The following is a 25565-nucleotide window of genomic DNA, read 5'->3' as shown; positions in this document are numbered from 1 at the left end:
TTCGTTACAATCTCATGCAATCTTTGAAAAATTTTATTTCATTGGACAGGACTGTAAATAGATGAAACATGGCAGAGATCAGTACAAAGCAGAAGTTGCTTTCACTCATAGAAGATGTTGAGCTCATTTCTAAGTATTGAAAAGAGTTGAATCTTAATTATGATTTTTTTTTAATGATATGTAAAGCAAAATTTGATTAATTAGATATGATAAAAGTTACACCTGCAGTGCAGCAAAAGGAATTCACATGTTCTTTTTCATTATTTCCATCACAATATATAGCTTAAATAGCTACACAGCTTATTAAGCTAGTGTATTCAAGATAGACTGAAGCTATTTTAGTGCATTTGTGCAAATATTTTTTTAATTTGTGTAAAAGTTATGAAATTCAGTCTGGAGGGCATATGAAATATCGAAATTTAATCCTCAATTGTTCATTTACACAAAAATATGATTCTGTATCTAGTTAGACAAAGAAAAAAAATTGTGAAATTTAGAGTCGAAATTGGAATTATCTCATCATTTTTTAATGTTCTATTTATTTTCCAGGGAACTGTTTGAAGTGGCAGCTACACCAAAGGGTCAACAAAAGCCAGATGCAATGGATTCTGTTACTTTGGTTGAGTTGGTCACAATGAAAGACAAAGAAATTAAAGAAACTTTAAAATTAGGTATCAAAGATCATTTTAATTACTTGATATATATAAAGTTTTCTGCACACTTTGTTTTCAAAGTGCTGTACATATTTACACCCACAGAATTTTATTAATGATACACTAATATCTTTTCACCTTATTTTATTGTAAATCAAAAAGCTCATGCATTATGCAGTTATTACCAGTATTGAACATTTTTGATATATTGGTGCATTGTAAATTGCATATAAACATGAAAAATGATCACATAATTTTCGAATATGCTTTATATGGTATGCTCCATCAAATCTAATAATGTAGCAGCTGGGTATTTGTTGTCTCTTTGAAATTAAATTTGGAATTGACCAAATTGGGAATTTATCAGGTACAGTGAGAGAGAGATCATTTGAAAAGATAGGTATTTCATGTATTCGTTACTTACATTTTTTAAAGCTGCGGAACAAGCAGAAATCCAGAAGACCATAGATGAACTGAGGACAGAGGTTGACAAAAGAGACGCAGAGATCAAACATTTACAAAAGAATCTCAAAGAAGCAGAAACTATTCTGGTATGTGACATATATTTTCCATTTGCAGTAATTTTAAAATCATACAGTTCTATTAATGAATATTTATGCTGTGTATGATGTACCAAAATATTAATAACAATTTTGATTCTGTTTTCAGTTTTAGTTGTTATCATTTGTTGAGAATTGTATATCATCTAAATTTTACAGTCTACTGCAATATATCAAGCCAAACAGAAATTGACAGCTATTAATCAGGCAAACAAAAAGAAAATCTCATCTGAAGAACTGATCAAGTTTGCCCATAGAATCAGTGCCAGTAATGCTGTAGCTTCACCACCAACATGGGCCCCAGGTATGTACATGCTCACAAAATCAGTGACAGTAATGTTGTAGCTTCACTGCTTCATTACTAACATGGGCTCCAGGTATGTACATGGCCACAGTATCAGTGACAGTAATGCTGTAGCTTCACCACTAACATGGGCTCCAGGTATGTACATGTCCAAAAAATCAGTGCCAATTGTAGCTTCACCACTAACATGGGCCCTAGGTACATACATGCCCTCAGAATCAGTGCCAGTAATGCTGTAGCTTTACCACCAACATAGGTCCCAGGTATGTACATGTCCACAGAATCAATGCTACTAATGCTGTAGCTTCACCGCCAACATGGGTCCCAGGTATGTACATGCCCATGGAATCAGTCCTAGTAATGCTGTAGCTTCACTGCCAACATGGGCCCCAGGTAGGTACAGAAATGTCGCATCTCGGTAGGGGTATGACAAGATAGGATCTGAAATCTTATAGAAGTTTGTTAAAAAGTTAAGTACCAAGTCTTAAATATATGCAGGTCAATTAATTCGTCATAAAACATGATAATGTAGTCAGTACATGTATCTTTGTTTTAATAGTTTCTCAGACATGACCTATACATGTGTAAGACCATTTTGGTGCTCTAGATATATGTTGTATCATGCTTGTACACTTTTTAATTTCAAATCTCAGAAATATCATACGGTTACAATATTTTCCTTGCTATAACCCACCAAATATGAAATTATGAAAATGTAAACTGTTCATGAGTTGACTTATTTCTATTAATATGTTTACATATATTGTAAAGTAATCCTTTGATTTTTTTCTTTTCTCTTTTTCACACATAGATTATCAATATTTCAATGATTTTATGCAAGCATATTGAATGAAACTTTCTTTCACTAGTCCATGACATTAAGGAAAAAATTTGTTAGTCACAGATTATTCTTTTCAAAAGGTGATCCCAGAAGGCCCTATCCTACAGACTTTGAAATGAGACTTGGATTTCTAGGAAAAGCTGGTGATCTCCCCTTAAATACCCCTGTTTTGCAATCACAAGGCTCCTATGGGGATCCTATATCTAGTAACAGGAGTGGGGCTCAAACAGGTCAGTATAAATAATGTGTATGAAATACAAACATTGATTTATTTTTTACAATGAAAATTTTTCACTAAATTGGCTTGTCATATTCAATTGTTAAATACAGAGTTGTCTCTCTTTAACCTCTATAAAATGGGGAAAACTTAAAAATACAAAAGAGGACCCATTTAGTAGGGATTATGCATTTTTTTTTAATAGATGGTACTCCTACTTCATCCTCGGGGTGGCATTCATCAACAGAACTTGGTCTGGGGGCCAGTGGGAGTCACATTTTATCAGACATGAAAGGACACAAAACAGAGACAGAGGACGTGGGTTTCATGTCCAGTGACTCGTCCAGTAGTAGTTTATCCAGTGATGAATAAAAACTGTTATACCTTACTGTTGTGTCTTGTTCCTTATTTAAGACTCCTCTTCAGAATATTGATGTTTTACAGCAGCATATTTCACTGTCTGTGTGAGATGCTGTGTGTCAGTTTGTCTGTTTATACATTTGTTGTTTGACAGGATAACTCCAGAATTTGTTAATCAGGGTAAGGACTTCAAATTCACTATATAGACGAGGGATTAATTGTGAGTTTCATTAATTGTATTTAAAAGGTGAAGATAACAAACAGAAATCAATCTTAAAAAGCAAAAACAAACTACAAACAATACAAATTTGTGACAATCTAATTAAAATTAGATCTTTGATCCGCTCCAACTTTGTGTAGCGATCTAGTTGGAGCAGATTGAAGATCTAATTTTAATTAGATTGAATTCATGAATAGGGAATATATATGTGTGTGCCTTGAGAAGGGAGAGGAAAATGTCTAACCAATGAAGGTACATGTAGCAGGCTTAGCCGATTTTAATATATCCAAGTGAATTTATAGTGTTAAAACTTTTTAACATTTGTAATAAAACACTATATTGATTCAGCTAAATAAAATTGACTAGCAAAGGCAAGGTTTTCTACCTAAACCTTGACTAGTAATTAAAAGAGAATTTCCTCTACCTCATCTCTTCTTTTCCTATTTTCTTTTTATCAGGCTAGAATATAGTATACTTCACTGTAAAAATGAATTTGCACTTCTGTAAATGAGATATAAATTAAAATTCTTCAGCTTAATACTGTATCCTCATGGATTTTTTATCCAATGGAAAAAAATATAGTACATTACTAACGTTTATTGACCATTTTAAAATTATTTTATTTTATTTTATTTTATTGAAAGCTGGACCATAAAGTTTTACCTCAGACTAGCTATACGGATTCTATGACCGTTACGTTTTTCGCATTTAACATAAATCCGGATTTGGGCCCCGTGTTGGTTAGATATTAGAATCTCAAGGCCACTTGCATTCAAGGTCAAGTTGACACCAACCGGCAAAGGAAGAATATTGTATTTTCCATTGGCTAGGAAAAATGGCCAAGTACACATTAGTTTGTGTGCGTCACGGAGAAAGCGAGTGGAATAAGAAAAATCTTTTCTGTGGTTGGCATGACGCTGACTTGTCTGAGACTGGAATTGTTGAGGCACAAAATGCAGGAAAGGTAAAAACTCGAGTTTTCTCTATTCAACAGGTCTGGTACAGACACTAGATTTAGCTACGTAGCTTGAATTACCTACATAGCTTTACCTACCTACCTGAAGTAGCTTTAATTAGCTACCAATTCAAACTTATTTCTTAAATTAGAATTTTTCTCGGATGTCATGGATGTGCAGAAAATTGCACTTTGATGCAGTGATAATTTTCAACTGTAAACTCATCTAAAAACAATGCATGAAAAAATCACTCTTGGAAGTGTGTTTTTTCTGCGCAATTGCAGTCAAAGTTCTCCAAGTTTTGGGGCTATATACAACAGTTAATTTGTGACCAAACAGTTACTTCTTGAATGAAATAACAAAGAAAACCAGTTCTGGTTAACATGATGATTGGTAAATATTCAGCAGAATGTGAAGTAATCATACTTATCCATGCCTCACCAAATGCAGAGTTGTTTACATTTACTCAAACAATTTGCTTAAAAGGGATCAAACGCAGCAATGTTTAAACTATCTCTGCTTTGGATTGCTTTTTTAAAAAACCGACGTAATATGCTGACAGTGCGATCGTTGGAGCAAGCACAGATACACCTTTTTTGTGTATTATTTGCTATTTAATTAGACCCGTCTCTAGGTCCAGAAATTACTGTGGAAAATAAAATCATTTGGATCAATGTGCAAGTCCGAATTTTCTCTTCGCCCAGGCATTGTCATTAGAGCTCGCAGTGTGAGCAGCGATTCGCGCTGCTTGCTGCGTTCGCTATAAATATTAGTATTCATATACTTGCGATTTTTTGTCGTTTTTAAATAAAAAAGCAAAATTGTGAAAAGTTGCATTGAAATAGCTAATTAAAGCTACCTGAGGTAGCTAAATAAAGCTATGGTAGGTAATTCTAGCTACGTAGTTTAATGTACTGATTGTACTGGACCTGTTCAATATCTCAATATAATTTTCAAATGTAATATGTGCCAGTACATGGCGTTTTAGAATTTAAATACTGGCACATATTTCGGAAGTTAGATAGAATGTTCTAAACATTGAAATGATAATTGTCCTGCGGACCTAATTTGTGGACATTTAAGAATGATGGTGTGATCACTGTTTGTTATTTTCACATTTTTCAAAAGAAAAATTTGACATTTCTGACCATATCTTTGCTTTATTTCAGATGTTAAAAGAGAAAGGTTATCAGTTTGATATAGCATTCACCAGTGTTCTGAAGAGAGCCGTAAAAACACTGTATATGGTTCAGGAGGAATTAGATCTTCATTGGATTCCAGTCCACAGGCACTGGAGACTGAATGAGCGCCACTACGGAGCACTGCAGGGATTAAACAAATCAGAGACGGCACAAAAATATGGGGAGGCCCAAGTGAAGGTATTGTAGCAATGGAAGAAACAATGTTATTAGAATGCACTGAGAAAAAATTACTGCTGTAGATGTACTTTTTTCTGTGTGATGTTAAGTAACGCTACATATTCTGTCACAATTTTCAATGGAAGTTTTTCACAGCATAGTTAAAATACAATTGTCAAATGAGAGAAATACTATATTGATGGCAGTATGTACAAATGAAAAAATTTAGAACTATTTACCTAAAATGCAACAAACAAGATATATAAGACCATTAAGATATTGATGAACTGGGAACAGAAAGATTGTGCAGATTATATTTGTAGTGTAGTTAAAAGCTTTTTTGCCTTCCAGATTTGGCGTAGGTCCTATGACACTCCACCTCCAGCACTGGAACCCTCAGATCCAAGATGGTCAGCTAATGATAGGCGTTACAGTGTAAGTTACTATAATAGATATTTCATAGAACTAGAGTTGTCTTCCAGCAAGCATGCTTTGTGTTTTGTTTAAGTTATCATCCAGAAAGTGCATGAACATTTAAGTACAGTGATAGGCATTTCAGTGTAAGTAACTAAATAGATATTTTATATATATAAGCTTGTGGTGTGTTTTGTTTTGATTATCATCCAGAAAGTACATGCACATTTAAGTACACCTATCCCTATCTATACAATGCAACTCTAAATTACATAACTATTATATCTTTTTATGATGTGATCAAGCAATTGGCTTGCGTGATAATTTGCATCAAAAGCGTTCATGTATAGAATCATCACACAAGCCAATTCCTTGATCATCATAAAACAAAAATAAACTGACAGTTATTACTTATATTTACATGATTCTGTAAATGCACATACTTGATCCAAAGCCCCACCCACTTCTCTAGCTTTTTATGTCTCTCACTCCTGCCCTACATGTGATTATTCTAATCACACCTTTCAATAAAACAATAGCTTTATGAAGAAATCAATTTTTTTTTAATCATTTGTAGTTTTATCTTTGACAAAATAACTTGAAATATTTGTTTATTCTATTTCTACATATTCATTTTTTTCAGCAATATGATGCCACAGTTGTCCCAGCCTGTGAATGCTTAAAAGATACAGTAGCCAGAGTACTGCCATACTGGCATGATATCATAGTTCCAACCATTAAGGTAATATTACGTTTGTATAGTGTGCATACCAATGCAAAATAAGCATAATAATGAACTCAGACAGCCAAACAAAAGTAGTTTCTAGGTATACTATTTACTGTATACTGTTTTACCCTTGCATGTCTGTCTGTTTGTAACTAATTTCTGTTGCTGTATTCTCAGCAACTACTCTTCGTAGATGCTTGAAATATTAGCACACTCTTTTTAGTTCACCTCGATGAAGTCAAGATGAGCTTATGCTATACCCCAGGCATTCGCGTTAGCTTTAGCATCCCGGTTAAAGTTTAGTCCCGGTTAGGAGCAAGTCCCTCCCAAGTAACTATGAGCCCTACCTACCTGGACCAAACTTGCATGGATGATGCATCAACGGATGGACACCACCACTCTTGCTTTGGATGCTGGAACTGACCAAGATTTTCCAGAAGAGTCAGTGACCAGGTTAAAGTTTTTAGAGCAAGTCCATTCCCAAGTAACTTTAAGCCCTACCTGGACCAAACTTGCATGGTTCATGCATCAACGGATGAACACTTCCACAAATGCTTTGGATGCTGAATCTGACCTAGATTTTCCAGGTGAATTGTCAGGTTAATGTGGAGCAAGTTCATTCCCAAATAACTATAAGCCCTACCTGGTGTAAACTAGCATGAATGATGCATCAAGGGATTGACACTACCACACTTGCTTTGGATTCTGGATCTGATCTACATTTTCCAGATGAGTGACCAGGTTAAAGTTTTTGGAGCAGGTCCATTCCCAAGTACATATAACTAAAAGCCCTACCTGCACTAAATTAGTATGGATGATGCAACTAACGGTAGCCCGCTAACCCAGGACAACTGTAAAGTGAGGTCAGGCTGCTAAACAAGTCATCAAGCTTGTCTTGCAGGGTTACTGAAATGTAAGATACTGCATACACTCACTTAAAGCAATTGTAAAAATTCATTCATAAAATAAAAAATTCCAAATTTGTTATCAAGGTTTAAGGAATATAACTTTTGAATTGTCGTCAGAAAAGTTAGATTGTCAACTTTTCTATTGCCAGACATTGTTTTGGGATGACCTATCAAAAATATTTATCACCAATGATATAAAAACTTAGAATACAATTAATGCACTGATGGCTAAAACCACTGATGTAGATGCTGAATTAAAGTGTGGTTTACAAAATATCAATAAGGAAAAATATCTTTACTTACATTTAAAGATGTAATTTTGCCCTAAAATACAGCCAGAATGCAGGATTTGGCTTCTTTATTTTCAAAATTTTCTGGGGGAGGCTCCTAATACCCCCACCAGCAGGGGAATCCCCTCCTACACCTACCCCCCTACCCCCCTCATTGCTTTGCAACTCGGCCATCAGCCTTTGACTGCTGGACAAGTATTCATAAACAGGCTAGTTGGAATTTAAAATTCCTAGCCCTGCAGGCTACTATAGTGTATGTTTTAAAAGTTAGTGTTGAACTCTGATAAGTAGAATTTTTTTTTGTTTTATATTGTAGTCTGGTCAAAGGGTGCTAATCTCAGCTCATGGAAACAGTCTGAGAGCATTGGTCAAGTACCTCAAGAACATTCCTGATGCGGAAATCCCAGAACTCAACATCCCTACAGGTAAACTCTGACACATTGAACTGTTTTGTCTCTTACCCAGAACTCAATATCCCTACAGGTAAACACTGATACCTTGTACTAGTTTTTCTCTTACCCAGAACTGAGTATCCCTTCAGATATAAACACTGATAGTATACAGTTAAAGTATATCATTGAGGGAGTTAGCAAGATTCCAGTTCCCCAAGGCCAGGACTATTTCCCGAGGCGAAGCCAAGGGAAATAGCCCTGGTCGGGGGGAACTGGAATCTTGCTAACTCCTGCAATGATATACTTTTAACTGTTTTATTATACCGATGCAAACATAAAATTTAGAGGATTCAGATAGCGTGATTTCAAAGCAGGGATTAGCTCACTGAACTAACACATAGGGGGATTAGTCCATTCACATATCATACCAATGTAAAAGTAATATTTAGAGGATTACGAATAACCGGGAATTAGCTTTCGAAGCAGGGATTAGCTCGCTTGACTAACGCACGGGGATTAGTCCATTCATAATGATTTCTAGGGAATAAATCACATCTAATCTTATATAGGGAAAAATCAGTAGAGGTATAATAATCTGTACTAAACTATTTTTAAATGTCTTGGTAAGATTTTTTTTTCTTCAAGCTAAACAAATTCCATGTTTTTAGGAATCCCCTTGGTGATTGAAATGGATGAAAACATGAAGTATGTGAAAGACTACTACCTGGCTGATGAAGCAGAGGTCAAGGCTGCCATGGAGAGGGTAGCCAATCAAGGAAAAGCAAAATAAGTTCAGAGGTCATAACCCCAGTATGTATTTCCAGTTAGTGCTTGACTGTTGCGTATTTAATTTATCTTTAGAATTTTGTTTTGTGTCCCATTTTACAGAAGAGGTTTAGTATATTGTAATGTATTATAATGCCTTTTAATTCATAATAGTGTCAATTACTTCTAAGTACAAAACTATGTTAAAGTAGTTTTTTCTAGGATGAGAATTGATAAAACATTTTCTGCCATAATACTTGATTGTTTTCTCCCCAGAATTATGATTTTTAAAAAATAAAATGTGATACAGTTATATGTTACATTTATAACAACCACATGAGTAGAATCATTTGGACAATTATGGTTTTTTGTTATATGTTTTGCAGACTGTTGACATTGCTTTTAAATAAACCTGTACTAAAAAGGTCTTAAATAATTTCTTCAGATTTGTTTTACGAGGGGAAAAAAAAAAGAATTTCCTGTTGTTTCTTTATTAATAGTTTGACAGTACATTTATTTATTCAGAGAAGGACGTTCAAGTATTTTATTTCACTGTAATGAAATGAAATTTATGATAGCATTTATATAGTGTTTATCTTGCAATAATATAAGAGGTAATGATGAATAATTTATGAACACTATGCAAGAAACAGGATTGATTGTATTTTATTTTACATCCAATTCAAGAATTTTTCACTCATATACAGACATCACCATACCGATATACCGGTGAAGGGCTTCAAATTTAGCCCTTTACTTGGCACTCGGGGCCATTGAGCAGTGAGGGTTCTTTATTTATTAATAAGGTCTCCTCCAAATGACTAGCAACTTTCACTTCAAAGTGCCAAGCGCTTGGGGGAAGGAACAGTTGCTACCTATTTTTTATCGACAGTCATGGCCGAGGTTCGAATCCAAGACCTACCTTCCGATCAGGGAGAGAGTGCTCTACCGACTAAGCTACCATGATGTTCAAGAACAGGAGCTTTCCAGTGAGGGGTTGGAATGCAGCTGCTTTTTAGACCCTCTCCCATCTAGAGAAAAAAAAATTGAATACCAACACACAATAATTACTTTTTAGAGAAAGGTATTAATTGAATTAAACCATACTCTCCTAAGAAATTTATGGAAAACAAAACTTTTGCACAAGTTTAAGAATGATAACTCGTACAAAAAGAAATAGCGAAAAGTCCGACTTGATTTCTTCAAGAAGTGTGTTTTATAAGATTCCATACATGTAAATAATAGATAATCATTGGGGAAAATATATAGATATATAATAGATAATAACAAATATAATAGATGATCATTGTGAAAATGGTAATAATTCAATTGCGCACAGTTAATTAATGTGCGTAATAATTCAAATGAAGATGGCAATACTTCAACTAATCTTTAATTGAATTGTTGCATGCATACATGAATTGATATCTTCAAATTCAATTATTAAGTTTATGTGAAGTTGGCGATAAATACGACAGACTACTTCATTTGTTGTGCAGGTTTCTGGAATTTTCATATTATTTTACGTGTTTGATAAAGCAAGGAAGACTGTGCAGTCTACTTCTACACGTGTATATTTATCACATGGTGTACCGATACGTTTTCTATATCGTGTTATTTTGTACTTTTGAAATAAATCGGTCAAGAAGCTGTAAATACATTTCACGACCATTTCCTTTGAAATGGATACTTGTTTTATTATTGTATACCCGTTACAACGATGTTTTCAAATAGTAGACAAATTGACTGGCGAACCTCCTTTATTGTGAATGTATCATATTTATTACTGAAATAATAATACTTTTGCACCAAGTTTCAAATCGTAAAACTACCTACATCATTCATAATGTTTTTAATGCATGGCATATCTAGGAAGCCCGCATACTTAAAATGACTTTTATTTCCCACACCTGAATAATACTACTTATAGTAGGTAAATCACTTCAACTAAAAATAAATATCTTTCAGAAGTTCCATATATATATTTATTTTGAACAGAAATTAAACATGTTCTTTGAGTCAGTGTACGTCACTACTTTGATTAGATTTTTTTTTTTTTTTGAATATTTAATGTCTTTTACACATAATCGATAATTTTCTTCATCTAACAGGAAATCAAACTGACAAATACAGAAAAATTCTTATTAGCACTGAATATCACATTTTTTTTAACGCGAAAAATATATCTATTTGTGGGGGGGGGGGGGGGGGGGTGAGGGGAAGGTTATATTTATTTATTTTTCTCATCTTTTAACTAACAAGAAAGTTCCCATAGCTCACGTTCTGTGCACTTGTTGAATAGCTATTATTTACTTTGTACTCAACGAAAACTTATTTTTTCATCTTTAATTGCATTTCTGTATTTCCAAATTAAGCCATAATCAGATTTGGGACTAATTTGGAACCTAATTAAAAATTATGATAATTATTGTTTACAAAGACACTTTCAAAATAAATGTTATTTTTTCAAAGAAACAGAAGAACGTAAATGGGGGAAATCTCCCCCATAGAAAAAGATAAAATAGCTTAACCTGAAAGTAAGAGAAGCTTTTTCCGGGAGAAATGAAAAATGTGTAGCTTTTTTAAACATAATATCAAAACGAAAAGAAAAACATGAATTATTGGAATCAAAGTAAACCGCCGAACATTAGCTGTGCCCATCACAGTTAACGGCCATTAAGTGAAGCTGGAAACTCCAATTCGAGTTAACGAGGTGGGGATTTCCGCTATTTAGTTGATGCAAAGCAGTTTACACACGCGAAAATTATCCGATATTTATAAGTGCAAAAGCGTAATCTTCAGTTCACCTTCCTTAAAAAAAATAAATATTCGCTTAATAATAAGAAAACGATCGGTATTTGTAGAGCACAATAAGTTTATGCTTAATTTAATTCTGTGGAAAAGTTCATTTATTTAAGTTCTGTCGCATTTTTAAAGATAATTTAAATACTACATTTTATAGGTTTCTTAGCATTGATATTACGATCTTTGTATAACATGCACATATCATTGGATCATCGTTTTTCAGCCAATGGGGCTGGATATAGCCATAAAGAAAAGGAGGGGAGAGGTTCCTTTCTTTTGGACTAACTTTCAATACTAAATTAAAAGGAAAATACTTTTTAGGTCACTCGAGCCACCCAAGTGATCCATTGCTATCTGTTTTCGTCCGTCGTCGTCCGTCGTGTGTTAATGTTTGAATATTTTCAGTTTTTTTCTCTGGAAACCACTTAGCCAATTTAATCCAAAAAAATTAGCATGCCATCATGTAAAGGGAAACAAAAAATATTAACTTCCTGGTCCCCACCCCCATTGAGTCAGATTTATACCGGATTAATGCAGTCTTTGAAAGTATTCTTCCTTACTCCTAATTATTAGAAAGTTTTAAAACTGTTGGTTTGATTGTAATTAGCACTGAGCCGTCCACCAAAATTGTGAAATTTTGTGACATTCTTGACCCCTGGGTCAGGTATTCTGGAATTAGGCCGGGGCCCTATTAATTTTATACTGCAAATGCAAACATTCTTTAAAAAAAGTTTCCCTCCCGCTGTATTTTTAGAGGACAATTTAAGTGCATGGTTATGATGAGCAAGAGCACCTCTTTTAAAATTCATCATTCCCTGGATCAGGGATTGGTTTAGACTGCGATCTATTGATTATATAGTGAAAATGTATTATTTACTTGAAAATCTTCTTTTCTGTTCCTGGGTATTAAGCAAACAAATTAAATGCATGGTTTAGATGAAGAAGGGTGCCTCTTCCAATATTGTGAAATTCTGGGTAAGGGGTTCTGGAATTAGGGTGGAGGTCTATGAATTATATTGAGGAAATGCAAGAATTCTTTAAAATTATTCTTCTATACCCTTGATTTTTACTTGACAAACTAATTGCATGGCTAAACTTAGCAAGGATGTCTCTTCCAAAACTTGGAAATTCACTGCCCATATTAGAGGTTTTGGAGGTTGGACAGGGCTCTATTGATTATGCTGCAAAAGGTAAAATAACGGATCGAACAGTGATCGATCTCAAAAAAAAATATAAACAATACACATCTGTCAACAGAGCATAAAACAGGGATTCCTGGAAATTCCAGAGAATCAGGAGCCATGGAGGAGTAAGCATCCCCTGTTGACCGGTAACACCCGCTGTGAGCCCTATGTATTGATCGGCTAGACGAAACACTTAATAGTTGATTTCAGTATAAAAGCACATGCTTAACAATTGGTATGAAGCTTGTCAGTCCAAATGCGACCCAATGATAGGTTACTAACAATTAGGGTCATTATAACGACCATAGAATTTACGAAATGCTGACTTTAAACGATGTTATTGAAATTCCTGTAACATCTACTTATCTGTCAGTATCCTGCCTCGGTTAAAAAAATTATCGTACTCGGAGCATGCTCTTGAGTATTGAATACGTTGGGAATGTAAAATCATATCTCGTGATAGCGGAATATGACTAGATAAATAATTAAAGTTGATGGAAAAGCTAAGTCATCTCGTTTGTCATACAATTTAGTTGTTAGTTGGCCTTTATCGTACACAGTCAGTTACACATCCAAATATGAAACAGATGTGGCAGACTCTGTGGTGTCTTTTATTTCAAGTTCACTTGTACATGTATATATCGATTAAGCATATGAATGGGAGTACATTTGTATATGTAACTATTGTTGTTTGATAATATGTCGTCCATATATATATATATATATATATATATATATATATATATATATATATATATATATATATATATATATATATATATATATATATATATATCAAGGTTGAAGGTAAAAACAAGTGTTTTCTCTTTCTCATGTAGATGTTTCTAAATCAAAGCTGCTTCATAGGAATATAAAAACAGGTCGACTGATAAAGAAGCACGCCCTGGGCAACAAAAAAAATCTATGGTTCATTCTAGTTCACTAAAATCATTAAAGTTTTCACTAGAGTAAATCAAAGTATTTTTACTATTGATTTCAGATTATTATATCTTATGTTCTTCAATTCATACGAGGGGTTATCGAAAAGTTCGTGGACTGATGCGATAAAACTAATATTATGTAGTCTGTGTTTACAAAATTTATAAGGAACGAACGTAAAAAACAAAAGTTTAAGAAATTTTAGTTTAATACGTTGATAATTTGCTAATTTGATAATTTGCTAAATTATCTTTAAATAAAAAAGACATTGTATGATCACCCGATGTTTAGTTTCATGATGTCCGATGACGTCATTGTTTCTTAATGTCCGCTTTCTCTATCTCATACACTTAATTTGACGATATTCCCTGGAGTTATGTAAAGACTTAAACCCGTCTTGTTGATATGACTTTACAATGTCACGAACAGATGATTTCAATGCATATAATATTGTAAATGGATCTTTACATAAAGGGAAAGATCCTTACTTCATTATGCCAGCATAATTTGCTTGTAGGAGTTCAATATCTACCCACATGTTTCGACGTGACTGACTTTGGACATTCTGACTACAATCGGGAATAACTGTACATCTCTCCTCTCTCGTAATTTTTTTGGCATTCAAAAGTACTCTGGATGCAATTTATTTCTCTGTAGCCCGTTTTAACTTTTCTTAGATCTATACACATTTTTGCAGGGGTGAAACATTATAGACTGTTGGAAAAAGAAACCCCTCCCCCCTTTGTCGTCATTTTTAACCCCTTATATAATATAATATAAAATTTACAATAAAATTTCATAGAACTTACAAAATGCATGAGGTAATAATTGCAAATTTTACGGAATAATTGTTCATACCACATAAGTGAGATTTTTGGATGACAAATGCTCGTATCAAAAGTTTTTCTTAGTTACACTCAGAAAAAAAAACGTCATGTTTGAGGTTGCTCCGCCTGGACATACCATTGCTTACAAAAACATTAACAATTTATTAAAAAATAAATTTTATGATTTATAATTTATTATGTAAATAGAAAGATGATACTTAATAAATGTTTGAAAATTCATTGATGTACCTTAAGCGGTTTTAATTTTGTGGTGCTAGTCCACGAATTTTTTGATAACCCCTCGTACATATACCCGAATGAAATGTCTACATATGACAAAATGTCAATATTGCTAGTTTTGCAATATGTCCCGAAATATAATTTTGTCTTATTCTTATAGCAACAAAGGTATGAAATATAATATAATTCATAAACATTGCGTTTTATCTGTATTAATAAAAAATATATAGAATTGGTTTTGAACGAAATATAATATTGTTCCAAATTAGGAAGGCACTCTGTTCAGAGATAACTGTTTAATTAGTGTAGATAACGCCTCAATGCAAAGAAGCTGTCTCTAAACGGTTAGGATTTTCAATGATAATCCACCTTCATTCCTACAGGTGTCATTGCAAAACGTTCTGAATGAAACTAAGGACAACGCATTCGTCATTGTTTGAACTTTGTAATGATGTTTCATTATAAATATCAGATCTAAAACATTTTGGTGTTGTTATTCCACCTTTGCAGCACAAAAATAGTTTGCTTTTTTCATCTATAACAAATTGAAAAATAAGTAATTAGCTTCCACAGTTAGATATAAACATAGTAATTTGAATGCATGTAACAGACCGCCGTTGCTATCTGATATTATTGGATATGTATCCAACCTGCTTCAAGAAGAAATATACTCATTTGCACGACCATAAATCACAGGGTATAAATTTTTAATTCGGAAATGAGAAATGAATCTAATATCTTTGCTTTCCGATAGCATGAATTATTAAGGCGGTAGATTCTTTGTTCCTTATACATCTACTAATATATGTACTTCAAGGAGCTTTCACTGGGGATTTAGAAAACAAATTAAAATTGAACATTATATGCTTAATTTTCGTGAGTATTCAAAAGTAAAGTGATTATAATGAACTTTCATTGCAAATTTATCACCGCCAATTGAACTTAAACATTATAAACTGAAACTTTTGCGAATTAACACGAAATTTATCGCGTCATATCGGAATACTTACTAGTATTATAGATGGAATGCATAAATTAGTATGAGTAAACCAAAATGATGTTCAAGAGATTTGAATAACATGCGAGATAATAATAACCCCAAACCTAAAATTCACAGTAAAACACGGTAACATCGAACGCGCTTATAATGAATCTCGCTTATAGCGAAGTGATTTTCATTCCCTGAGTTTTGAAGAGTGTTAAAATATACGTATTAAAGTGTTTTATGAATATAGGATATATTAAGGAGTTACGCTTATAAGGATCCATAAAATTAATGTTTTACATAAATTAGCCCAATAGGCTTTAGTGAGTTTCCATATGTATGACTTAGTGCAGAAGTGAATATTTTTTGATAAACTTATTTTTTTCGTAAAATGAGGTCATCCTTGACATATGGGGTATGTGCAAGGCTGATTTATGACATCATCAAAGATCGCAAAGTTAAAAATCATCCACATCTTCCTCTCCTAGATAAGGGAAAATATTTTTTTTCTTGATCATCAAATTACTTTCAGTGTATATTTTCTTCTTATTTTTAAACACAATCCAAAGTTGTTTTTATTTGTAGAAAGTTGTTACGTTAAAAAGCTTTTAAAGGGATTTGAAAGTAATGGAGCACTAAAAGAATGCGTTTGTGAAAATATGATGCCCCCATATGGCAGCTCATGGCGAAAGTAAAAATTTCTCTAATGCAAGTCAAAATCCAAGGTCAAAGTCAAAAGATCAACATTGGTGGTACCGAAAGAAAGGTCTTGTCACAAGGAATATACCTGTGTAATATGAAAACAACGATATATGCAACAACAATTCAGAAAGTTAAAGCTTTTTTAAAAGCTTTTCAAGAGTCGGTCAAACTTTAATTTCTACATCATGACGTCAAAAAACACTGGTACTTAAGAAAGGGACTTGTCACAAGGAATACACCTGTGAAATACGAAAGCCCTCATACCAACCGTTCAAAAGTTAGGGCCAATTTTAAAGTTTTTCAAAAGTAGGTCAAACTCCAAAGTCAAGGTAAAAAATATTGGTATTTAAGGACATACGCAATGTAGTTTTAAACTTTAATTTCTTATTCCCTGTATAATTTAAGAGTTCTAATAATTGAATGGACTTTGTGCAGTTTTACTATCCTGATAATGCTGAGCATCTCCTCTGAATGAAATATATAGGAAATACTAGCTAAACTATATTTTGTTAATTTTTCAAAATTTTTAAGAAAACACAAGGATTTTTATCATTTGTTATCTTTTCGATGCTTTTGGTAATGTATGCTGATTTTTTGTCGAAGGACATCTGATGGTACTATGAATTAGAATATCTCGGGAAATTATCAGTGGGAAAGATACATTGTAAAATACGCTTACATGTACGTTGAGGATGTCCTTAAGAAAAGGTTTTGTCACAAGGAATACGCCTGTGAAATACGAAAGCCCTAGCCCCAACCATTCAAAAAATACGGTCAAGATAAGAATTTTTTAAAAGTAGGTCAAACTCCAAGGCCAAGGTTAAAAATATTTGTATCGTAGAAAAGGTTTTATCACAATAAATACACATGAGGAATAAAACCCTTGCACCAATGGTTCAAAAGTTTTGGTCATGGTTAACGTTCGGTAACATTTTTAAAAGTGGGTCAAACTCCAAGGTCAAGGTCAAGAGGTCAAATATGTTGGTACCCGAGAAAGATCACAAGAAATACACGCAGTACAGTTAAGGAGCCAAATGGAAATATCGGCGAATTTTTTAGATAGAAAATATATTCTTTCCAAGGATGGGCGATTCTTTTTAGGACTTTGCTATTATCGGAGAAATGCAATGTGGTTGAAAACTACATGTCGAGGACAATTAGATTTGGCAGTCACGTGATTTTAGCAAATATACCTGAAGCATTGAGGTCATCTATAAATTCCAATATTGCAAGGGCATAACCAAGTTAAAAATCTAAGTTTAATTTATAATTATTTTCAACACTCTTTGTAGTTTGTGAAAAGTGCTGCGAACCTATATAGATTCTACTATTTGATTGTTAAAATTACATTTGTTAGACCGTATATTGAATATTTCGCTGGTCAAGTACATTAAATATAGATATAATTAATTCATTTGCAAGAATTCAACAGGTTCGCAGCACTTTTCAAATATCTTCATACTCCTTGAGTTTATGTGTAAAAGCTTGTCATAATTCATTGAGGGTATGCCCCTGCAATATATCGATTTATTACTACCCTTCTATTACCCTTCAATGAATTTGCATACAAATATACGGCAGTTTCACTTGTCTAGTGAATGTACGGTAAGTATATTAATAAATTCATAAAATAGACATCGCATCCAAGTTAATGACCTCTTATATATCTGCAAATAATATTTTATTTAATTACAAAATACATTTTTCATTGTATGAAATATAACTTGATCCGCCTCTCACTGCATACAAACTGCGTCAAATTTTACGATATGACGTCACATTGACAAGTGCATTGCGATCAGTGAATTGTTTTTATATTGATGTGTGGGATTTAACCAGCTACAAAAATGCATGCAATATCTAGTATTGATGTAGTTTAAAGCTATGCAACAGTTTAAAATAGCAAATCATTTCATTTTGTCATAATTTGAAGAACTTATATTTTTGAGTGATGTCATAGTAAGCATTTCCCGTATAAATTAGGCCCCGCCTCCTTACTGCAGCCTCAACTGTGCTGCGCACCGTGATGTGCAATTTGAAAGCCCCAGCTCCAACCAATCAAAACTTATGAGCTTATGAGGTTAAAGGTGCATGGATACAGATTTGAAGTTAATATTTTCTCAAATTTTCTGTATAATTTCATGACTTATATGTTGCTACAGCATTTCATACTAAAATATAATAAAAATCTTATTTCATCTCAAAGTTATCAAAACTTCGAATTTCTGGACGCGTTGGATTGATACATCCTTGCGCTTTCACAGATTTTAATTTTATTCTTAATATTTAAGAAAAGTGGAAATTTTGTTGTGTATTAATGAAAAATATTAAAACTATGACCCAGAAAATTCAGAGTAGAAATGTTCGAAAGCAAAAACCCACTCACAGTATTGTAAACTTGTCCGTGCTCAGTGGTGTGTGCAGAGTTTAACAATTGAACACACCCGGTGAATCGTAAACATTAACAATAACAGAGCTCGTGCCCTGTTTACAAAAACAGTTTACGTTTCACGGGTGTGTCCAATTTGTTAAACTCTGTACACATCACAGAACACGGACTGACAATACTGATGAGTTGGTTTTGCTTTCGAACATTTCTACTCTGAATTTTCTGGATTATAGATGTACTATTCGGTTATGACAGAATCGCTTCTTTTCTTAAATATTAAGGATAAGGTTGAAATTTGTGTACCAGGATAAGTGCAAAGATGTGTTAATCAAACACGTCCCGGAATTCGTAGTTCCAATAATTTCCAGATTTCCAGTTTTTATTATATTTTCGTGTGAAATGCTATTGCGATATATAAGTCGTGATATTATACAGAAAATATGAGAAAATATTAACTTCAAATATGTGTCCAAGCACCCTTAAAGTTTTGTAGACGAGCAGGCAGACAGAAAAACAGCTAGGCAGACAGATAGATAGAATGACGGACGGACAGAGCAAAGCAATATGCCCCGAGTCTTCGATTACGGGGCAATAAAAAAAGGAAATTCATATGATTATTTTGATTATAAGAGTACATGTATACACACAAATAAGTTGTTACATGTGGTTTATAGCTTTAAAAGAATTTATAGAAACCTCAGTTCTACATGACCCCTCCCTAATAATTCCGATCTAGTAAACCGGCTTTGTGATAAACGATAAATTGTATGTATAATAAAAAAGTATAATTGATGGAAACTAATATTGATAACATTTGTTTGTCGTAAGGAAATGAATGCAAATGATTGATAAAAATTAGAAACTTACACATTTTAGTACCTTGAAACACACTAAAGGGACATCTGGTAATTATGTCTTCTCCAGCATGAGGACACAAATTGGTTTGGGTATGTTTGTCTGTTTGTACAAATAAAAGGCCCCGATCACCTGATAGTTATAAGTTTCTCAGGCTATGACCACTTTGGCCCCACCTGGAAGCGTTCGGTGAGATATATTCATTACCGTCTTTATGCAGCTTGTCTCCTAGATGTCCAGGAGAAAGAAGATAAAGCACATCATTACAGCTCAAAAAACTTTTTAACCTAACATGCTTTGTGAACAGAAATATAATGACTTTTGCTATTTTATTTTTTATATTCATAATTGATAATAACTTTTAGTAATAAGTTGCAATTGCTCCCCTTTTTTGAATGGATAATAGCCTCAATGCATTAAGACATGCTAAGTTATCAGAGAACTTATTTTGGAATTAAGCACCGTTCTCGCTAGAGTGATTTCCACTTATCTTTTAATTTATAAGTTGTTGGCATGTTTTGAGTAAGATTTGGTCTTCTTTATCTGATCCCAAATGTTTTCTTTGGTTGTGAATCAGGACTGTTCCAGGAATTGCAAAAACCACATTTCGTCTGAGGAACTCTCTTGTGATTTTTGAATTATGGCATGCTGCTAAATAATACCTACAATACAAATTGCTTCATGGGAAATACTAAACAGATACACATGGAACTAATAGCTTTCAGTATGACTAGCTTTGTCCCATATCCTGCAGCCAGGACCCTAAACTCAGGATCTATGAGTTTTACAATTTTGGTAAAGGACTCATTGCGTAAAGAAAACGACTTTTGGAGATTGCTCTAATTTTAATGGTTTGGCCACACCCATCAGGTCCAAAGGAGTCAGAGACCATGAAATTTACAATTTTTGTCCTCCTTCATACACATTAGTAGATTCTTTGTACCAACTTTGGCTGAAATAGATACAATAAAAAGCTGAAAATATTCAAAATTTACGACAGACAAACAATGATTGAAGGACGTTGGACGACGGCGGACGATAACAGATAATAATAGGTCACCTGAGTGACTCATGTACCCTATATCTGTATATAGCAGGACCAGGTTGCGTTTAGTGATTAAGTCCATTGTTGTTGGCGCAGTGCAGGCCGATACTTTCGATGGTAAAGTCATTCAGTCGTACAGATTTTGTCTATATTTTCTTTAAATGAAAAAGGTGAAGATAACGATAAAAGGTGCAGTAATGCATTCGTGTATTTTACTACAAGGTGGGATATTAATAAAAACCGGGTTCATCAGTATCTCTGTTGCTATAGATCTTTTTTGTTAGAATATTGCAGTCACTGTGGTATTAAGTGTAATTTTAAGATGAAAAAAACCCCCCAACTTTTTACTGGTAAATCTCACATGATTAAACCATGTTATTATTGGATTAATTTACAGAATGCAAAATCAACCCCTGTTTCTTGGTCAGAACTTTTTAGCCTTTAACTGGAATGAATTCAAACTTCATTATGTTGTTGTCCATGATCTGTCATTATCTTCACTCAGTTCCATCCTTCAAAGGTAAAGTTCAAGCAATGAGATATCAATAGAATATTTTCAACCATATTTCTGCAACTCTTGATATGAATGGCCTCAAACTAAGCTGATAAGCTTGACATCAGGTCAAATCTCAAAGATGAGATGTTGAGATTATGATGCAAATCTTGTTCAGTCACGAACTTTGAACCGTCAATCAAAATACATGCAATCTGAATACCTTAGATGTCCTCAATCATTGGATAAGTCATGATTTTACATTTTTGTTTCAGGTTCATGTAGTCAAGGTAAAATAATAATAGTCTTGGGTATATTTGGGAATTGGGGAGGCATTTAAACTTCAGAACCTCATTAATCTTTGAGATATCACAGGATGAAACTCTGCCATTCAGTTAACTGAAGGGTGACTGAAAGTATACTGAAAGATGACTGAATGACAGAGCTCTGGCATTCAGTGACCTTTTCAGACTTTTGTCACCATTCAGTTGACTGAATGGTGTAGGTTCATCTTGAGATATGATCTTGATTCAAAATCTTCACACACAAAATGATCATTAGCAACAACATGCTAAATTTTGAATTCATTCCAGTCAAGGGTTAAAAATTAATGGCCAGACACAGTTTCTGCATCTGATTGTTCATTGACTCAAACCTTTCATAAATGATTTGAGTCAAAATCATGACACATATAAAGTCATAGCCAACAACATACTATAGAATAAATTCATTTTTTTCCAATCAGGGTTTTCAGATTCTTCAGTATCTTAATTTCCAAATGGCTTTGCATTTGCAGATATCACCATGAGAAGTGATGTTGATCTCAATTCTCAAACCTTTCACTTTTGTAAGCTTTATTACATGTTTTAAAAAGAGAAGTTTTTGTTCATGTGGCTACGCTATGGGCAAAGTATTGATGCTTAGTTCTTCAGATTGTGACCTTGACAAAGACAAATAAAACAACAACATACAAAATTATACGATTTTTATTCTAAATTTAACATAAGGTTTTGAGCTTCTTTTATTTTAGAGTGTGAATGCCAATATTCAATACAGTTGATAGTTGAATTACAAAAATTGGCATCATTATTTTTTTTCCTGCTAATTAAAAACAAAATACTAGTATGACGTAAAATTATCTTTGGCAATGAATGGTTTTTAAACAAAAACTATATAAAACTAGATGTATAAGGTATGTAATATCAATTGTAAATGATAAATTGATCCACTCAAAAGACTCTTTCGAGAGATATTAAAAACAAATATATATAGCACTAAAGAAATAACATACGATTTCCAAGAATTAATAATATACAGACGTTCCATCATTTACATACATGTATGTTACATGTCTTATCATTAATTAATTTTGAAATTGCATGATAATTCATATCTCATCTTCATTATATTGATAACAGTTGTGAACTTTTCCAAAAATAACACAACCACCTTCCAGATTGCTCTGCTTGCAAATATTCTAAAAAAGTTTGTTTTTGGAAATAAAATTTTTGATAGAAAATTCGAAGTATTTGTCGCAAAATTAATGATTGTTCCTCTTCTTTCTCGTATTCTCGTTTAAAATTGCATAGAGGATATGACGTAGAGGATATGACGTTTGTCCTCCAGATATGTGAGAGAGTCTGCAAATAACCAAAAAGATATTCGATTTATAATGCGTTTCTTTTATTTAATGTTAAATGAAAATTGTAAACTAACCACATAGATATTAAGATAAAATAGTTCAGAGTGTTAAAATGCAGATATTGCTTACTACATACCATACCCGCTTCAATTCATCGTAATTGCGACTGCAGGCAATTATGCGTTCTGCTTGCCTCTGAATGTAAGAAGAAAATATGAAGATATGAAGATAAAGAACAGTAATCAAGCTCAAAAGTCTATTGAAACAATACAAATTTGGAGCAGAGCCAACACGGATCTCTAAAAACATCAGAAGTGGGATCAGGTGCCATAGAGCAGAAAGCATCCCGTGTCGACTGGTTACACCCTCCGTATGCTCCTTGTCATGATTGTGCAAACGAAAAAATCAGTGTGAAAATAAAGGTCTAACAATTTGTGTGAAAAAACGTAAGTCAACATTCGACTCTATGATAGATTGTACTCGCTAACAAGGTCATTATATCGACCTTAGACATTTCCAAATGTTGACTGAAAACGAGACTATTAATATTCTTATTTCATCTACTTATTTGTCAGAAGCTTGCCTCATTTTAGAAATTGTTCGTACGTAGAGCATGTTCTTGCGTATCGAATCATATGGGAGGCATAAACCCTCTGTGCAGTTGACAAAAGTATATTGCTGCATAAATAATGGAAGTTGACGATAGAAAAGTTGAAGTCATCACGTTTATCGTCAAGATTTGTTGTTAGGTTAGCATTAATGTCTTTTTCTTGTAAAATATCCTTATATGAAACAGATGTGTCAGACTGTTATCTTTTCTTTCGGGTTCAAAGGGATATATCGAATCAACGTAGGAATGAAAATAAATATTGTTAATTGATAAAACGTCGTCGATATGTATAAATGTTGAACTCAGGGCCACAGCTAGATACTTTCTTTTCTTGTAGAAGTCTCCGAATAAATTCTGCCTCAAAATAAATACAAAAATAGGTCTGCTAATATAGATTGTTGGAAGACTTGATCTCCAAACCCATTGTATACTAATTTGATGATATGTTTTCATAGACATGTGCAACGATATATTGAACGAAGATTGGTAAACAAAATACTTAAAGAGAATTTTATTTTTGAAATGACAGAATAATAATGTGTAAAACTAATCAGCAATACCGCACAATATCGGATCAATACTTTTATTTTCTATTATATTCCCTTTCGCAAACATTGAAGTGAATTGAGGAAAAACACATTATCACTTACCTGTATAACCCTCATTAAATCGTACAATAATTTCGTATCTGTCTTAGTCAAACAGATGTCGTCGACCAATGGAGCTGTATTAGAGGACCTTTTCCCACTACCCCAGCTCGTAGAGAAACTGACTTGACCAAATGAAACTGTCAATAGGCTTACGGCAACCAATACCTGAATCCAGAATTTACAGAGCATGGTCTGGTTCAACAAACGTCCTAAAACGTCAAAAGAATCTTAAATTAGCGAATGATAAGGAAATGAAAAGTAAAGAAGGTACGGTTTCAATAGAGATCTGAACCTGTATTTCTTTTTTATATAAATATGAAATCGTTGTGGGAAATTAGAACTCATGCTTTCTAAATTATTCAAAGACATTGCAATAAGGTCCTGAAGATCGTTTTGCGTATATGACCTCCTAAATGCCAATAGTGACGTCATAAATTTGTGCATTTTCAAGTATTTTCTTAAAAAGTAGCAGAAGACATCAATTTTCAGTATAATTTTCTTTCAGACAATCTAGACTACATGCACCGCCCACAAAGATTTTAAGAAATTCGATTTCTCAAAACTTTTTACAAAACATGTCCGAAAATTGAAGTTGGCGACGGCTGTGGACACTATTTTCATAAAGAAAATAACCCTTAAAATGAGTCATTTTAGGCTTTTTCTGTTTAAAATGTAGAAATGTAAGAACTTATGACGTCATATTTCCAAAACAGTCTTTCTTTTTACCATTTTCTTTCCTGATTTATCACAGTTATGCATTCATCTCAACATATTTAAAACCAATTTTAAAACATTTTGAAAACATCGAAATTTAAGGGCATCATAAACCCAAACCATACCAATTTTTTGGGATAATTTAGTAAAACATACGCCACACTCTATGAATATTTTTGAATCTGCATGCTTTGTTGTTCAAAATTTCTTACATATATTGAAATTAACATTGCTTCTCAATCTTTTATACAAGGTTACGTTCTGGCATCCTTACTTTGTTATTAAGGCATTTAAACCCTTTTCTTTAAGGATGTTTGGGTACATTCATGACCTTACAAATTTTATCAAATATTTTACTCACTATATTCGCGGATATAGCTGCTATATTCATGTTTAGATACAAGAATTAGAGAATTCTAAATTGAGTGCAAATATAGGTCCTGCATTTATTGGGAAAATCACGATTAAGCGTAAATATCTTTAAAAATATTATCCATTTGCGGTGTTCGTGGATAAAATC

At 33.3% G+C, this 25565-nt stretch overlaps 3 protein-coding genes across 3 annotated transcripts; 2 read left to right on the top strand and 1 right to left on the bottom strand.

Moving 5' to 3' along the window:
• The first annotated feature begins 67 nt into the window (after nt 1-67).
• On the top strand, nt 68-2963 carry LOC133180557 (mediator of RNA polymerase II transcription subunit 4-like). The gene is made up of 6 exons (XM_061315042.1): nt 68-133; nt 550-671; nt 1089-1204; nt 1373-1517; nt 2439-2588; nt 2781-2963. The coding sequence occupies exons 1-6, from the start codon at nt 69-71 to the stop codon at nt 2945-2947; spliced, it is 765 nt and encodes a 254-aa protein (XP_061171026.1). The 5' UTR covers nt 68; the 3' UTR covers nt 2948-2963.
• A 947-nt stretch (nt 2964-3910) lies between these two features.
• Nucleotides 3911-9401, top strand: LOC133180269 (probable phosphoglycerate mutase). The gene is made up of 6 exons (XM_061314810.1): nt 3911-4119; nt 5281-5490; nt 5821-5904; nt 6527-6625; nt 8125-8233; nt 8869-9401. Exons 1-6 carry the CDS (start codon nt 3991-3993, stop codon nt 8988-8990), a joined length of 753 nt encoding a protein of 250 aa, XP_061170794.1. The 5' UTR covers nt 3911-3990; the 3' UTR covers nt 8991-9401.
• Nucleotides 9402-22678: 13277 nt separating this feature from the next.
• Nucleotides 22679-24536, bottom strand: LOC133180278 (uncharacterized). Its single transcript, XM_061314821.1, has 3 exons — nt 24332-24536; nt 23213-23266; nt 22679-23069 (listed from the first exon to the last, which is right to left on the bottom strand). The coding sequence occupies exons 1-3, from the start codon at nt 24518-24520 to the stop codon at nt 22833-22835; spliced, it is 480 nt and encodes a 159-aa protein (XP_061170805.1). The 5' UTR covers nt 24521-24536; the 3' UTR covers nt 22679-22832.
• Between the last annotated feature and the right edge of the window lie 1029 nt (nt 24537-25565).

This window comes from Saccostrea echinata, unplaced genomic scaffold (assembly GCF_033153115.1).
Source record: "Saccostrea echinata isolate AGI-Se365-2 ecotype Australia unplaced genomic scaffold, CSIRO_AGI_Sech_v1 ptg000006l, whole genome shotgun sequence".
In the NCBI taxonomy this organism is placed as follows: domain Eukaryota; kingdom Metazoa; phylum Mollusca; class Bivalvia; order Ostreida; family Ostreidae; genus Saccostrea; species Saccostrea echinata.
The sequence above is the reverse complement of the archived record's forward strand: the minus strand, read 5'-3'. Positions and strand labels throughout refer to the sequence as shown.